At 49.5% G+C, this 17,777-nt stretch overlaps 1 protein-coding gene across 2 annotated transcripts in view; it reads left to right on the forward strand.

The window, feature by feature from the left end:
• The window catches only part of SFXN5 (sideroflexin 5), a 177,057-nt gene that overhangs the window by 52,563 nt on the left and 106,717 nt on the right, over positions 1-17,777 (forward strand). For both annotated transcript variants that reach the window (XM_051617365.1, XM_051617366.1), the window contains one exon: positions 14,596-14,686. In XM_051617365.1, coding sequence (XP_051473325.1) covers positions 14,596-14,686 — 91 coding nt within the window. The remainder of the gene's footprint in view (positions 1-14,595; positions 14,687-17,777) is intronic.

Genomic DNA, 17,777 nt, shown 5'->3' on the forward strand with positions numbered 1-17,777 from the left:
GCTGAACAATCCCAGCTCTCTCAGCCTGTCTCCAGAGCAGAGCTGCTCCAGCCCTTGGATCATCTCTGGCCTCGTCTGGACTTTCTCCAGGAGTTCCATGTCCTTCCTAGAACTGGGACCAGCCCTGCAGAGGGTCTCATCAGAGCAGAGTAGAGAAGGACAATCTACTCCCTGGTCCTTCTGGTCACACTGCTGGAGATGCAGCCCTGGACACAGTTGGTTTCTGAGCTCGAATGCACATTGACAGCTCATGTTTTGCTTCTCATCACCCAACACCCCCAAGTCCTTCTCCTCAGCGCTGCTCTCCATCTGTTCTCAGCCCAGCCTGGTTTTATGCTTGGGATTGCCCTGACCCACTTTCAAGACCTTGCCTTGTTGGACTTCATGAGGTTTGCACAGGCCCACACCCCACCTCTTTTGCACCAGCATTAGCAGAGGGTTGGTGAAGGGCCTTGCATTTTGAGTAGAAATTATCTGGTTTATTGGGTGTGCTTCCACTTGGTAGTTCTCTGTGGTGCTGGTGTGGCTTCTCACTGCTCCTCTGTGTCACCTCTGTTATCCCCTCACAGCAGAATTAACCCAAACTGCACCCACAGACCAGCCTTGTCTGGTGTGAATTCCCACCCTTTGTAACCCCATGAAGATGTGTCCCCACCAGCTCCACGCTCTTGCAGCTGAAGTACAAGCTGAGTCCCCATCCCACCAACCCCACAGCTTTGATTCACAGCTGTTCTCTGTCCACTCTTTCCCACTGTAGCCTGGGAGAACTTGGCTGTCCTCCCTGCTCCTTAATTCCAATTTTTTTCCACCTTGGGAATTAGTAAAGCAAAGCTCTCCAGCTTGATGGGCCACTCATGGCCTGCCTTCCAACCCCCAGCTCAGCTGCAGCAGCAGGATGATGACCACGGTGTTGGCATGAATGCTGCTCTCCATTTTGGCAACAGGGGCAGTTAGAGGGCAGGAGACACAGAGAAGTGATGTTGGCAGCCTTGTGTCACCCCGTGGAGCTGACAGGCTTTGGTAAGGAAACCACTTGGGCAGTGAGCAGAGATGTCCATCTTGGGACAGCAGGTGCAAGGCTTTAAAATCTCTGGTTCTTTCCTGGCTGACTGCAAAGGAGCTGAAGCAGAAAGGGAGGTTCAGGGTTCAGAAGTGACCATCAGTGGTGCTGTGAGAAACACTCCTTCCCTACAGCAGCATGAAAAACTGCGCTGAGACTTGGAGATAAAAGAAGTTGCAGGACACCAGCTGTGTTCTGCTGTTCCTGGTGACACGTGGGTGGCTCATCAGTCTGCCCATGGTAGATCAGCTCTTTGTTCTGTGGTGGCTTGCACCTCTGTAAGGTGTCCCTGTTTCTCCTTGGTGATGGAGGAGCTAGTGGTCAAAGCAACAAGCTTTGAATAAATACCAAAACTGAAATGGTGCTGGGATTTCTCTGTCCACATAAATTCTGGGTGCACCTCCAGCAGGAGCCCCAGTGCCTGGTTATCTTGCACACCTCATATGTCCATCATGGGGACATTTTTAAAAGCACCATGAGGGGAGATGACACCACAGCAGGTCAGAGCAGAGGGGCAGAATCACCTCTCTTGCTCTGCTGGCCACACTTCTTTTGATGCAGCCCAGGATTCGTTGGCCTTCTGGGCTGCAACTGCACATTGGTGGCTCGTGTCCAGCTTTTGATCCACTAGTACCCCCAGCTCTTTTTCCACAGGGCTGCTCTCAAGTGTGTCCTCCCCCAGCCTGTGTTGATATCTCTGGTTGCCTCAGCCCAGGTGCAGGACCCTCCATTGGCCTTGTTGAACCTCATGAGTTTCACCTGGGCCCACTTCTCCAGCTTGTCCAGGTCCCTCTGGATGGCCTCCCATCCCTCATCCCATGCACATGAGCTGCTGAGGACATTACCAACATGTCACCACACAACCACAGAATCACACAGAATCACAAAATTACCAAGGCTGGAAAAGACCTTTAAGATCATCAAGTCCAGCCTATGTGTCCTGACCATCCCCAGCAGAGCAGCCAAGAGAAAACCCTGCAGAGCAGGGAGTGATTTTTATATTGTAAATACCTGGATGAATAACCAGCATCTCCTCGAGCAGTTCTGTGGTTTGTTTTGGTTGTTTGGTTGTTTTTAAATGATGATGACAAATAATAAGGAAATAGCCTCGAGGTTCCTTAGGTTGGCTTTCAAGGGCCTCAGCCCTCATTAACTGATCTCTGCTGTCAGTTAGCAAGAAACCAGCTCCCAGGGTGAGCCTATTAGGACCAGATGACCTGCAAACAGGTGCCACTGCCCCCAGTGGGGCTGCTGAGCCCCCGCAGTAATTAACGGCAGCTCTTCCGTGGCCGCCGTTGGCAGCGACGGGGCCAGAGGGCTTGTGAAATGACACAGCAGTTGACTTGTGATTGTGCTTCCTGTCCTCCTCACCCTCCCTGTCTGCCTCTAACAAGGGGGACAAACAAATTGCTTCCTCACACCGAGGGAGGAGCAGATTTTGGCTTTGTGCTGCTGGCCGTTGAGCTGGAGGTCTTAGCGCATCTTCGCAAATAACGGGGTTGTTTTCCTGGTTTAGAGAGAGGGGTAAAGGGCAGGGGGTGAGAGGATAAGGGGTGGTGGAGCAAAGCTTGAGGAGGGGAGAGTTAGCTGAGACATTAGGAGGAAATTCTTCCCTGTGAGGGTGGTGAGACCCTGGCCCAGGTTGCCCAGGGAAGCTGTGGCTGCCCCATCCCTGGAAGTGTTGAAGGGCAGGTTGGATGGGGCTTGGAGCAACCTGGGCTGGTGGGAGGTGTCCCTGCCCATGCAGGGGGGTTGGAACTGGATGATCTTGAAGGTCCCTTCCAACCCAAACCAGTCTGGGATTCTATGAATTGCCAGCAGAGAGAAGCAATGCTGCTCTCAGATCCAGTCCCACACCTGGGACTCCTGATTTGCAGCCCTTCAGGATGAGTTTTTGGAGGAATTAATATTCAGTTTTTAAATATTTTTTAGTAGTTCCATATTTTTCCCAGCTCAACACAGTTCACAGCATGGCTGTGGGCAAGGAGAGCCTTGCCAGGTCCTGAATTTTCTCTCCTCCCATGCAGCACTGGGGTGAAGCTCTCACTAGAAGCAAGGCCAGCAAAGGCATCAGAAGGGATTGTTTTAAGACTGAGCGTGAGGAAAGAGGTGAAAAGGCCAAGATGAGCCAACATGTGCTCATGAGCCAACAATGTGCCTTTGCAGCCAAGAGGCCAATGCCATCCTGGGGTGCATTAAGAAGAGTGTGTTCAGTAGGTTGAGGGAAGTTCTCCTCACCTTCTACTCTTCCCTAATGAGACCCCACCTGGAGCACTGTGTCCATTTCTGGGCTCCCCAGTTCAAGAGGGACAAGGAACTACTGGAGAGAGTCCAGCACAGGGCACTGAGGTGATGAAGGGGCTGGGGCATCTGCCTGTGAGGAAAGGCTGGGGGAGCTGGGGCTGTTCAGCTGAGAGAGAAGGAGGCTGAGGGGGGATCTCATCAGTGCTGATCAATATCTCCAGGGGGTGTCAGGAGGATGGGGCCAGACTCTTCCTAGGGGTGTCCTGGGACAGGACAAGGGGCAATGGGCACAAACTGGAGCACAGGAGGTTGAACCTGAAGATGAGAAAACCCTTCTTTACTCTGAGGGTAACAGAGCCCTGGAACAAGCTGCCCAGGGAGGTTGTGGAGTCTCCATCCCTGGAGACATTCCAAACCCACCTGGACGTGTTCCTGTGGGATCTGCTCTGAGGGATCCTGCTCTAGCAGGGGGGTTGGACTAGATGATCTCCAGAGGTGCCTTCCAACCCCCACCACTCTGTGATTCCGTGCCAGATCTCTCCTATCTCTAGCTTCTCACCTGACACTTGAGCACAGTCCGTGCCACGGGACACGTGCCGGGGCTGTTGGCTCCGCGACGTCTCCCGGCTCCGCTTGCGGCGGAAAATGTGTTTCGAGGAGCCTGTTTGCCATGAAGTAACCTAGATTTCTCTTTCTCCTTCTGTGGTTGTGGTTTATTTTTATCACGTTCTCCATCCACCAGCCTCCTTCCTGCCTTGTCTTTTGTTTGCTCTCGTTTTGCTGCTGCTCTCAACACTGAGCTCTAATTGTGTCGGGGGGTTGTTGGGGCTTTTTTTGTGGGTTTTCTGTTGTCTTTTTTAAAAAAACAATCGAGTTGGATTCCTGGGATTAGGCTGTATTTTCTGATATCTGGCTGCAGTTCATGCTGGTGGTGTACGAAGCACAATTAATACCAGCTGGTTTTCCTAAGCAAGGCAAACAAAGGCAGAGAGTAGTAAAAAAGACTTGAGAAAGACCAAGTGTATTTGAAATGTTTGGGTTTTCCTCCCCACCCCCCCCCCCCCCCCCAAATATTCCAGCGCCAAGAGCTATGCTGATCAGAGGGTTGGTAATGATAAAGAAACCCTTTCCAACATATTTTATAAGTAGGTTTCTTGCTTTCAGATCCAAACTGGGTTTGTTGCTGCATTGCTGATGCCTTTTGCATCTTGTTCAGCTCTTGGGTACTGTGGCCTTAGGCTGGAGCTCTGATCTGAGGTCAGGAGTGATTCTTGTGGCTGCAATTAGTTGTCCGTAAATTAAACCAGACCAAGGCAAGGGCTGTGAGGAGCTGCTGTCTGGTTTCTGGGTTGTCACTGGTGCTGAGACCAGTAGACTGGAGGCTGGAGATGGTGAGTTGCTGGGTTCCTCCATACACCCTCCTTGAGGTTGGACTAGATGATGTTTCGAGGTCCCTTCCAACCCCTAGGATTCTATGATTCTATGAAACATCTCACAGCACTGCTGTTACTGCCCTTGGTTTCCACAGTCTTTGGATCAGAGCTTTATACATCAGGTTTTTACTTTCCACAATCACAATTTCAAATTCTGCCAAGCCCAACTCCAAATCTTGCTCTTCGTGATCCTGAAGACCCCTGCAGACTCTCCAAGGGGGATCTGACGTGCCCAGGTCATTAGCTCCTTGTCCATCTGTTGTCCACTCCGTGTACCCTGGAGGTGCCATGTACATTGGTACTGCTGGGTTGTCCTCCCCTGCAGACAGGATGGGCTCTAATTAGATGTAAAACACAAACAGAATGTGTTTACATCTATAGGTGTGTGTAACTTACCCAGGGAATGTCTCTCGTGACTGCCAAGGTACGATCATAGAATCATAGAATTGTTTTGGTTGGAAAAGATCTTTAAGATCATCAAGTCCAACCCACCACTAACCCATGTCCCTCAGCACCACAGCTACATGACTTTGAAATCCCACCTGGGATGGGGACTCCACCACTGCCCTGGGCAGCCTGGGCCAGGGCCTGACAACCCTTTTGGAGAAGAAATTGTTCCCAATATCCAACCTAAACCTTCCCAACGGTGCTGGGCTTCCCCCTTGTGATAGGGATTTGATTCTGCCCCTATGAAAGGGGAAGCAAAACCACATGGGTGGGCTTGGGCATCTCTCAATTGTAGGGATGGTGGGGTTTGCCCCAGTTACTAAATTAACCAGGCTCCTTCCTTTCCCTTTCAAATGCACTGGGGTTTATAACTTCTCAGAAGGTTTTTATGAAGTGGATGTTGAGGATTTATGGTCTTGTGGGTACAGAGGAAAACAAAAACATTGTTCTCACTTAGCAACCTGAGCTAAATTCTGACAAAAGTAGGTGTTTTGTCTTCTTTTGTCTAAAAGAGAGAGATGCAATGTCATGTAACCATGGCTGCCAGCCAGGCTCTGTGTTTCCTAGTGATCTACACACTTAAAATGTACCTGCCCAGGTCCTGAACGTTTCCTTTTGCTTCACCCTGTTGGGCAACCTTCGGTTAAATCCCCAGGTAGTTAATGCCATTAATAAATTTGGTGCTGTCAGCTACTACTGACTCACCTTGGAGTTACTGCTGGTCATGGTGTATGGGAGGGTGTTTACAGGATCTCTTCACAGTCAGATCTGGGTCTTTTCATTTTAAAAGTGTCTCTTTGCTTCCTGACCCTAAATCCTGACTCCGGACAAGCCAGTGGAGGAAGGGAACCAGCACCAGTAGGGTCAGGGGTGCTCTGGCTCACTGTGGTGTGCACCTGGTGCTTTCACAACTGTGAGAGTGTGGAACCATAGAATCCCAGACTGGTTTGGGTTGGAGGGACATTCAAGACCATCTAGATCCAACCCCCTGCATGGGCAGGGACACCTCCCACCAGCCCAGGTTGCTCCAAGCCTCATCCAGCCTGCCCTTCAACACTGCCAGGGATGGGGCAGCCACAGCTTCCCTGAGCAACCTGGGCCAGGGTCTCACCACCCTCAGAGTGAAGAATTTCTTCCTAATATCTCATTTAAATCTCCTCTCTGAATGGTCTGAAACCACTCCCACTTGTCCTATTACTCCAAGCCCTTCTAAAAAGGAAAGAAGCAAGTCAGTTTAAAGACCTAATCATGTTTGCTGAGGTATCACATGATACTTTTTTTTTGCCTTGGAAAAAGGCAAGGGTAAAAAGCACTCCTGCTAGTCTGGCTTTGTATAAATCAGTTTTGAGACCCCTGGTGCTCTTGATCTTGGTTTGTGGGTTTGGACATGTTTTCATCCAGCAAACTGCTGGAGCAGTTGGGAGGTGTTAGTGCTCTGGCAGCTTGTCATCCCTCTTGTCCCTACAGTAGCTGTGCAGAAATGGAGTGTGCGAGTGCTTCCTAGCTTGGGGCAAAGAAGAAGAGGGCTTAGGTGAGTCTGTGGTTGCAACCAGCTGAGACAGGGTGGAGGTTAGTCCCTCCTTCCTGCCTATTGAAGGCTGGTGCCTCCACGAATCCACAACTGGAGTCCAAACAAACCAGCAACAATCTGCTTAAGTGAAATGCGGCTCCGTCGCTTGGAGAGGAGCAAAGGGCAGAGCTCTCACTGTGGAGAAGGTTCTGCAGTGCAGGTGCAGCAGTAGCCTCCAGTGTGCTGTATGGGAGCCCCTGCAGGTCTTTGGGGTGCCCCTTGGAGCTTGGACTTCTCTCTCATCTCTGTTGCATGGCTGGGAAATGGAGACAGAAGCTGCATGACTTGGGGTCGGGACCCATGTGGGAAGCTCTTCAGAAACTCTAACCTAGATGCTTCAGGACTCTTAAGTCCTGCTTTCCCTGTAGGAAATCCATGGCAGGGGGGTTGGAACTACATGATCTTGAAGGTCCCTTCCAGTCCAAACCATCCTGTGATTCTATGAAATCACTCTTCTCCAGTGCAGGTGTCTTATTCAGTCATCCTAGGGCAACTTGATGTTATCTCCCAGAAAATAGAGTTTTTTGGGGACTCAGGTAGCTACTGTAGGGCTTCTGCAGAACATCTTGAATTCTTGAATCACTGTAATTTGTCTTTGAGATGTTTGATTGTGTTCCTGGGGAATGCATGCACTGTAATTCATGCAGGAATCTCAACCACAGTCGAGCACAGAGGTTACACAAACATTATAACTCCTGAATTTTATATTTAGCTGTATCAGAAGATAAAAAGTTGTGTATGAGTCTAATGAGCAAAGCCCAGCAGGGGCCTGAGAGTTCAGCTTAAAGCAGAAGCTGCTTCTGGACAAATGGACATTGCAAAAATGATATTTTTTCTTCCCCTAAGGAAGTGGTGGAGATTGTCCAAGGCTGAGGTTGTCCCTATTAAATCATATCAGCCTTGTAATTCCTGTGCCACAGCCAGCAGTGGCAATCCCTGTCCGTGAACCCCTGCTCCCACAGCTCAGGGAACTGGGTCCCTGGGACCAGTTGCAAGGGATGTGTTTGCTTCCATACACAGGTTTAAAAATCTTCTGATGCCAGAGACTGAGAATAATAAAAAGTCCCATTTCCAGCTCTGTCCTTTGAAAGAAAGCTGGGTGATGCTTGAGGGTTCAAACCAAAGTTAGAAGGAGAATCTAAGAATGTTAATTAGATGAACTGTGTGGTTTCCAGCTGGAAGAGAGGAGACTGAGATGAGATCTTAGGAAGAAATTCTTTGCTGTGAGGGTGGTGAGACCCTGGCCCAGGTTGCCCAGAGAAGCTGTGGCTGCCCCATCCCTGGCAGTGTTGAAGGGCAGGTTGGATGGGGCTTGGAGCAGCCTGGGCTGGTGGGAGGTGTTCCTGCCCATGCAGGGGGGTGGGACTGGATGATCTTGAATGTCCCTTCCAACCCAAACCAGTCTGGGATTCTATGATTCTATGAATCAGAGTTCATGAGCAATAAATAACCAGGATCTTGTTTTTTTCCCCCCTCTTAAGGAAGGGCAGGACCTTGTTGGACCAAGGTTTTGACTTGGGGGCAGAAAGAGCCTCCTTGCACTCAGCACTCCAGGGCAGCACCCCCGCTCTTTCCCTTTCTGTTGGTGCCACCAGCCATGGGTTGTTCCTCCTCCCATTGCACACTTAGCTCACACACACAGAGGCAATTTTTCACTCTCCTCTCTAGGTGGAGGTGCCCCTGTGGATTTTTCTAATCCCAGCTCCTTCTTCCTGATAATTGTCTGCGAGCCGTGTGGAGCGGCTGCATTGACAGCCTGTGAATTTGGTGTGATGCCCATAATCAGCTTGTGAGACAGCACGGGAGGCCACCCACTGCCCTCAGGACTCTGCCACTTCGGGCAGTCAGGAAACACTTAGAAACTGGAGGAAGTCAGTAGAAAGCAGGGCGAGGGATGGGAAGGAATGGAGGGTGGCTGGCAGGTTCCTTGGAGGGGAAGTGTTGCAGGGAGCCAGGAGCAGGAGGAAAGCACAGTAGATTGGAGGGGCTGGAGGCAATCCTGAGTTTGCTGCTCAAAGTTTTTAAAGGAAGGGGTGCCCAGCTCCAAAGCCTGTCCTCCAGTGCTCCCCTCCCTGCACCTCTTCTCTAATCATACTGTCATAGAACCATAGGGTGGTTTCGGTTGGAAGAGGCCTTAAAGATCAACTAGTTCCAACCCCCTGCATGGGCAGGGACACCTCCCACCAGCCCAGGTTGCTCCCAGCCCCATCCAACCTGCCCTTCAACACTGCCAGGGATGGGGCAGCCACAGCTTCTCTGGGCAACCTGGGCCAGGGTCTCACCACCCTCACAGCAAAGAATTTCTTCTGAATGTCTCACCTAAATCTCCCCTCTTCCAGTTTAGAGCCATCACCTCTTGTCCTCTCACTCCTTGCCCTTATAAAAACCCGATCCCCAGCTTTTTTGTAGGTCTTCTTCAGGCACTGGAAGATGCTCCAAGGTCTCCCTGGAGCCTTCTCTTCTCCAGGCTGCACAACCCCAGCTCTCTCAGCCTTTCTCCTTAGCAGAGGTGATCCAGCCCTCTGAGCATCATCATGATGGTACGAAGTCCAAGTACCAGAAGACACCAGAAGAGAGGGGTACGATGACTCAGACTGGAAACCCAGCCCAGCAATTCCTCCATCAGGCCCATAAATCATTGGAGCAGCAGCAGCCATTCCCAAGGCCTTTGGTGCAGTGAAGACAAGGACATGGTGTGCCCTGGGGGCCACCCAGTGCCCCCCACCCTGCCTCTGGGCCCAGGACTACATGGCAACCACCGGGTCTTTGCCGACTGCCGCTTTCCAAGCCCCTTGTGCTTCCCTGCAGCCCTTTCTGTCTGCTCTCACTGGTGTGTCTTTGTTGCCAGCAAAGTTGTCCCCATCTGTGCCCCTTCCTCCTGCCCCAGCCCCTCCCACCTCTGTGCAGGATCCAGATGGATGGAAAACTTCTCCGCTGAGGCAACAACCTCTTGTCTTTGGCAAGAGCCCCAGCTGTCCTCCTTTCTCCATCACCTGCCAAATCAAGTTTGTCCCAGTATCAGCATTAATCCCCTCTCCTCCTGCTCACACCTCTCCTGCAGTCCTGCTTCTTTCTCAAGACTACATCATTTTCTTCCACTGGAGCCTCCAACCATGGGGCTGCTGTGGTCATTCCTCCTTCAGTTACCTTGGGTGGGACTCAAGTTCCCTCCTTTCCTTCCTCTTGCTCCTCTCTAACTTCCTTCTCCACTCTGATTGCTATTTCTTTCCCTTTCCTAATACTCCTCCATGCTGTTCTCCTTGACTTGGTAAAGCTCCAGCTGGTGAACAGCCCAGTTTTCCATCTCTCTGCCTCCATCTTCACCTCTCAGTCCTAATGAAGGATTTTTTTTCCTTCCTTCTCCTAATGCTCTTTTCTTCAGCTTGGCTGTATGGGACTCATCAGATCCAATTAGTGTTCTAATTCAGCAATCTGGTGATGTGAGGGCTGAAGGATAAGCTGCTTTGGAGCCAGTGCCTCCCTCCAAGTTGACTTTCTAGGTCAGCTGGAGCAGCCAATGCCAACTGCAGGGGTCAGGGTTGCCCCAGGGCTACTGGAACCTGGAAAAGTTGAATCCCTTAAATCAATGGAGATCCTACCAATGCAGTTAATGAAGTCTAGTCTCAATGATGGTGGTGTCATCTACCAAGTGATGTCCACTTTGCTCACTGGTCTCCTAGAAGTCCTTTATTTCATAAATATTCCCTCTCAAAATTAAGTGAAATCACTTCTTGAGCTGCTAATGTATTTATTGTCCTAGAGCTGGTTGAAGAGATGTGAGGTCAGACCTTTGTCAAATGCCAACTTCAGGCACCCAAAGCCATCTCTCAGGTTTCAAAAACCTTAACAGTCATAAAGGGGAAAAAAAAACCAAAAAAATCAGGGATTTAAAAGGAAAATTATTTTTAAACCAATTTCCTCTGCATTTAAAGCTCATGTCTTGGTGGACATGAGGTCAGAACTTTCTGAGACAAGAAAGAAAAGAAAGGAAACAGCAAGTTTTGGTTTATTATTTGCGTGAGCACTCTGGTGGTACCAGCATCAAGTACAGCAACACAGCAAACCCTGTTCTGCTGTGGCAGTGCTGATGGTGCTGGAAACAGAACCAGTAGCTAAATAAACAGTAGAAATTCTCAGCACTTGAAGATGGAGGGAGAAAGGAGCCTTGGAAAAAAAACAAACAGACAATTTGAAAAAGCTCAATTTGTCCCCTAACCTGGGTCACAGTGCAAGAGTATCCCAAACCATTAGCACAGCAAAACCAGTATCACAGCAAAACCAGTATCACAGCAAAACCAGTGCTGCAAACCCATGCCCAGAGCTCCCAGCTGCAAGGAGGAGCACTTGTCTTGCCTGAATTGAGACATCACCAGCGTAGATACCTTCATCTGGTCTGTATCTCTGGATTCCTTTGATGGGCAGCGCGGATGAGGGCACTGTGGGGTCATTTCTTGTGAGCACCTGTAAATATCTGTCTTGGGAGGAGAATGAAAACCCTTATAAAAGCTCATTTCTCTGTGCTGGGCTGAAAAGGGAGCCTGTAGGATGAGAGGAAACGGCTTCAAGTTGTGCCAGGGGAGGTTTAGATTGGATCTTGGGAACAATTTCTTCCTGGAAAGGGCTTTCAGGCCCTGCCCAGGCTGCCCAGGGCAGGGGGGGAGTCCCCATCCCTGGAGGGGTTTCAAAGCCCTGTAGATGTGGTGCTGAGGGACATGGGTTAGTGGTGGCCTTGGCAGGGCTGGGTTAAGGGTTGGTCTTGAAGATCTTGAAGGTATTTTCCAACCCAAACAATTCTGATTCCACCACGCTTGGTGTGACGAATCCCGCCTGACTCTGCTCCGTGTTTGTCCAGCACCCGTGTTGTAGATCCCAGGTCTGTGACTCAGGCTGTAGGCAGGGGGGATGATAGCAACAATACTCCTGCAGTTGTTTTCTTCCTGGTGAATTTGCCTCGACAGCCAGTGTTCCTTGGCCAGCCCCTAGGAATTAAACTCATTAAGCTCTCCTTGTTGATGGCCCTTTAGCTTGTGGTGGTCTGAGGGTGAGGAGTACCTGCTCGGTGGAGTCTCTCCTTGACCTGTTTACTTTCATCCAGCTTCGTGACCTGCAGGAAAGAGTTCACAGATTGGCTAAAGCAATTTCAAAACTGTAAAAAACAAACCCTCATTAGTTTCCTAAATCCAGTCCTCGTGTTGGGAATTTGGGAGATTGGATTTAAATCTATAGCAACATTTAATTTCATATTCACAGCGGGGTGGTTGCTGTAAGCGGAGGAGCGAGTTCATCTGCAGCACAAATTGAATCTGAAAGTAAAATGCTTTTATTGCCACTTGCCTCACAGCAGTGTCTCTCCCAGACTCATCTTTTCTGTTTCAAAAACTGCTGCTCTTCCACCTCATGGTCAAGTCCTCCTATCAAACCTACAAGCAGAGGCTACAAACCCAACCAAATTCGTCATCTGCACAGATGAGCTGTATTCAGGCTATAAATACCCGAAGGCTGAGAGACCTGGGGCTGTTTAGTCTGGAGAAGACTGAGAGGGGACCTTATTGATGGCTATAAATGTCTGAAGGGTGGGTGTCAAGAATGGGCCAATCTCTTTTCAGTGGTGCCTGTGATAGGCTGAGGGGAAAGGGCACCAAGTGACAACACAGGAAGTTCCACCTCAACATGAGGAGAAACTTCTTTCCTGTGAGGGTGACAGAGCCCTGGGACAGGCTGCCCAGAGAGGTTGTGGAATCTCCTTCTCTGGAGACTTTCAGGATCCGTCTGGACACGTTCCTGTGTGATCTGCCCTGGGTGTTCCTGCTCTGGCAGGGGGGTTGGACTTGATGATCTTCAGAGATCCCTTCCAACCCCTGTGATTCTATGATTCTGTGAAATCCGTGGGGCAGTATCAGCAAAGCCAGGCTTAAAACCTGTCTCATTTTCACTCTTAAAGCCACTTAAAGCTTGTCAGGAATCACCGACTCATAGAGTCACAGAATAGTTTGGATTGGAAGGACCTTCAAGATCATCCATTCCCACCCCCTGCATGGGCAGGGACACCTCCCACCAGCCCAGGCTGCTCCAAGCCCCATCCAACCTGCCCTTCAACACTGCCAGGGATGGGGCAGCCACAACTTTCTTGGCAAACTCTTCTCAGAAGCATTCAGATTTTACAAATACACATCCCAGCACTTGGAAAATGTAAATAAAATGAAATCATTCCATCACTTTCGGGGGAGAAGAAGATTAAGACAAAACCTTCATTCTTGCCCAGACTAAGAAGAACCACCGGGGCTCTCTTGGGCTCAGCACCAGAGTTGTGGTGACCGAGGAGAGGAGGACAGGCTCCTGCTTGGGGTGTTGGGGAAAGCCTCGTGGGGCTCTGGAATTGTTCCCTGGGTTTTGCAAGCCAGCACTTCCCTTCTGCAGGGCTTGCCCAGCAGTTGTGCTTCTCCACATCTTCCTCTCAGCCTCCAGAACACCGAGATATGCTGCGGATGCATGTATAATGTAGCAGCTTGCAAAATATGTTCCTCCATGCTTTGCTTTTCTTTCTTTTATTTTTTCCCCCAAGCCCCCATATTTGCTGGCAGGTTTTTGGCTTTGGCTGAATTTTTTTTTATTTTTTTTTTTACATTTTGCTGCATTTTTGGCTGAAAACCTTTTGGCCAAGCACTGCTGAAGACTTCCATTTTTGGCCTAAAATTCCCAGTTTGAGGCTGTTGGGTTTTGTTGGTGCATTTGGGGTCGCTGTCTTTGGTTTGTTTTTTTTTAGATGAAAAAGAGAACCCATCATTATAGGGGAGATGACTTTGAAGACAGAAGTCATTCCCTGCCAGTAGGTTTGTTTAATGAATAACCCCAGCTTTGCTTGAAAGAAATTTTGATGGAAATTCTCTGACTGTCACCACTGTCCAACCACGCTGGGGCTGATGAGGCAGCTCCTCCATGCTGTTTATATTCACAGATGCAATGACTTAGATCCCTGCAAAGCTGTGGAGAGCTCTGCATTATTCAAGTGTTGGAGGAGGCAACCAAAAAAATGATCCGTGGTTATAATAAACTGCCTGCTCTGTCTTGCTTCTAGTAATAGCTCCTTTGTAGCCCAAATGTTGCAATGAAATGTTGGGTGGTGTAGTTTGCACAGACCCCAGGAGAAGGAGTGAATTGTGTTAGGCCAACAATCACCACTGAGACTTGGCTTTTTCCTGGCAAGGTGAAGACTCCCAGCTCTGGTGAATTTGTGCTGGGTGGGGAGAATGCCAGTGAACTGGGTGAAAATGCAGCTAAGGACATTTCCAGAAGGAGCAAATGGTTTTGCAGTGGTTTCTAGCCTGTCTTTTGGCTGAAAAGGGTTTAAGCCCAATGGTTGGATTCAACTCAATGGTTGGATTCAACCCTTCATTTAAACCCAATGTCAGGTACAGCCCAACAGTTGGGGTCAACCCTGCATTTAAACCCAACAATTGGGTTCAACACTTTATTTAAACCCAACGATTGAGTTCAAGTCTTCATTTAAATCCAACCATTGAGCTCAACTCTTTGTTTAAACCCAAACATCGTGTTCCACCCTTCGTTTAAACCCAAGAGTTGGGTTCAACCCTTCAGTTAAACCTGATGATTTGATCCAACCCCATGGCAGGGTTCAACCCTTCCTTGAACAAAGGACTGAACCCAAGACAGCAAACCTCTGCAGGCTGGGGTGGTTTAGTTCTCAAATGCTTCTGCAGGGGGAAAGACCCCAGTTTGTCCCCGTGGAGAGCTCTGCTACTGTCTACAAGCTGTGGCATCTGCCCTGCTCCTTGTAGCTAAATGTTTCTGCTTCTCTGTCTTGCTGTGTTTTCTGTTCAAAGGTGGGCCTTAATGTTCTGATTCAGAGAGCAAACAAGTTTACCCCTGCCACTCGTCTCTTGATCCAGAGGTTCGTGCCATTCCCAGCAGTCGGTAAGAAATAACACCTTTTCTCTATATTTGAAGTTTAAAAAACTGTTCAGCATTGACTGGTCCTCACCCATCTGAAGTCAAGAGCATTTAATTTTTCGAATATGTGGTAACACTGGGGTTTTTTTACAATAAAAATGCAATGAAATGCTCCTGCTCTGAACATGCAGATCTCCAGGAGCCACTGATCACACCTAGAACAACAGGTGTGAAGGATTCAGGCTGCTGCTGGCTGGATGGAGCACAAAAAAGCCCCCACCTGCAGCCCATCAGTGACCTGCTTGGTGTTTGAGGGGAGGGACGTGCTGGTCTCAGCCTTTGCTGGAGCTCGTGGCTACAACGTTCAGGGAATGATCAGTTCTTCCAGCTGTGAGGAGATCCCCAGGATGTGAGGGCGATTTTTTTTAGATAAGCTTTTTTATTTATAAAGATGGTGCAGAAATGTCCCACGCCTGGAGAAGGCTGGTAAGTAAAGGGGTTTTTCTCCCTTTTGAGCCATCTAAATGCAAAACTTTCCTTGAAGCTTTTTCCTTTGCTGGCAGAAAAGGTCCAGTATCCTCAGAGCTTTGCTTAAGGGCACTGAACCTCTTTATCTTGGCATTTCTCTGGTTGGTCTGCACCTTTTTTTTTGCAGAGAGCTGGTTGCTCTGACCTTCCATCCTTCAGTTCCTGAGTCCTTTGGGTTTTTTCCCTCCTTTTCTGCCAGCACAGCAGCCACTTGCCCTTTCTGCAGAGCAGGGGATGGTCTGTAGGTTGCACTCAGCCTTGTCCCTGAGCACTTGGTTCGTCGGGGATCTGTGGGCACTGTGGAACTTTCCTGGAATATGTTTTTAACTTTCTTTTGATGTTGAGAACCAGGAGGGGACTAGAGGTGAGTGCAAGACCCGGGAGGCAACTCCAGGGCTGGGTTTGAGTCAGAGATGCCCGTGGGAAGACTTTGTCTCACCAGGTTGATCGATTTTCATGCCCAGGTGTAGGGAGAAGGAGGTTCCGCTTGTGTCAGCATTGGCTGAGGACCCAGGATTCATGTCTTTAGCCCCTAATTAATTCTCTAGCTCTTCTTTTCTGTGTGTACTCTCGTGCTTCGTTATCTGCCAGGACATCAGGAATCCTCCCACTAATTGCTGTTCTGTGGTTTTGAAAGCTGCTAGTTTTTGGTTTGCAGACCTGGACAAACTGTTTAATTAAGATGCGTCTTCCTGCTGCTTTGAGCCACCAGCCCCTGGAAAAAAGGGGGAATTTCACCTTTGCTGTCTGGAAAGCCAGGCACTGGTGTAGAGCTCTTGCTCCATTTCCAGTAAGCAGTTTTCCACTGGCCCTTCCTTGCCTCCCTCTCCCACCAACCTGAGCTGAGCTGAGCTGGTTGATAGCTGGAAAGCTGGAGGGAGGCATCAAAGCTTTATGGCCTCTCATCCTAAAAGATCATAAACTCACAGAATGATTTGGGTTGGAAGGGACCTTCAGGATCATCCAGTCCCAACCCCCCTGCATGGGCAGGGACACCTCCCACCAGCCCAGGTTGCTCCAAGCCCCATCCAACCTGCCCTTCAACACTGCCAGGGATGGGGCAGCCACAGCTTCTCTGGGCAACCTGGGCCAGGGTCTCCCCACCCTCACAGCAAAGAATTTCCTCCTAATGTCTCACCTAAATCTCCCCTCCTCCAGTTTTAATCCATTACCCCTTGTCCCCTCACTACAAGCCCGTGTAAAAAGTTCCTCCCCAGCTTTCCTGGAGTCCCTTCAGGTGCTGGAAGGCCACTATGAGGTCTCCCTGGAGAAATGAGAGTTGGAGACTTCAGGAAGTGCAGCTACTGCTCAGCTGAAAGACAGCCAGGGTCCCAGCAGGGATGTCAATAGAGAGTCTTACTTGCAAAGCCTTGGGAAGCTGGAGTAGGCACTGGGACAACTGGTCTGTGGGTCTTACTGTCGTCAGAGATGCTCCACATGTTGTATCTTCACTGACACACTGTGAGTGTGCTACCAGGTAGCAATCAGAGCTCTGGTTGCTCTGATCCCCACGTTGCAGCTGGTGGCACTGGGACAGGGTGCCAGGAGGTTGGGCTGCACCCTCACTCTCCACCAAAGGCAATTTGTAGTAGCTGAAAATCACAAGCTGTCCCAAAGATCCTCCCCAGCTCCAGAGGATGGATCTAACAAGGCATCCCAGGTAGAACAGCTCCTGGAAACAACCAAGGCTCTGCATAGCCCCTTGATGGAGAAGGGGTTCATGCTTGGTGTTGGTCACCCCAACACATCAGTAGAGTTGGGTTAATGGTTGGACTCAATGATCCTAAAGATCTTTTCCAGCCAGAACAATTCTGTGATTCTGTGATCATTTGGGCAGTGAAGTTGTTCTCCAGGAAGGTTTTCAGTGCAGAAAGGAAGGATTGTGTCAGCTCTGTGTTCTGGAGAGCTGTGATTCCCAAATTGGAACAAGAAGGGGCCTGACCTTTTCTTGGAGTTGTAGGTGGTGAGGGACATCAATGCCCAGGGCTTTTGAGAAGAATCCAGTTTGCCCACTTCTTCCCAAGGCCTGGGTGTGGATGGCAGACACAAAGGCAAGGGGTGTCACTGCTGATGGGGTGGATTAGACTGCAGAAGTGCATGGTTAAAAAACCCACAGAAACCCCTAAAGAGTTGAATCCCAAACCTGATCCAAAAGAAGTTAGAGGAAAGATACCCATTGGAGGGAAGGGAGGTGAGGAGAAGGAAGCTTTTCTTCTCCTTGGCCTTAAAAAAAAAAGAAGTGAAATGCAAGCATGCAGTGCACAAATGTGTGTCTGGTGTGTGGAGAGCACCCTGGTTTAGAAAGGCTGTAGCCTCACACACAGAAGTAGGGCAGTAGGGCTGCTTTTGTGTCTGAACTCAGGTTCCAATATGTCAGTGTTTTCACAGAAGTTGTTTCCAGGCTGTAGTGTCATCATTTTTTCCCCAAAATTCTGAAAATCCAATTGCCTCCACATTTATTTATTTATTTCTCATTCCCCCCCCTGTGTCTGAGACTTCCATAAAACCCAAGTTCACTGCAAATCATCAGCATGTTCTGCTTTCTCAGTGTTTCCCTGAAGCAAAGCAGGAACAGCTAATAACAGCA

Source organism: Apus apus, chromosome 4 (genome assembly GCF_020740795.1).
Source record: "Apus apus isolate bApuApu2 chromosome 4, bApuApu2.pri.cur, whole genome shotgun sequence".
NCBI lineage: Eukaryota > Metazoa > Chordata > Aves > Apodiformes > Apodidae > Apus > Apus apus.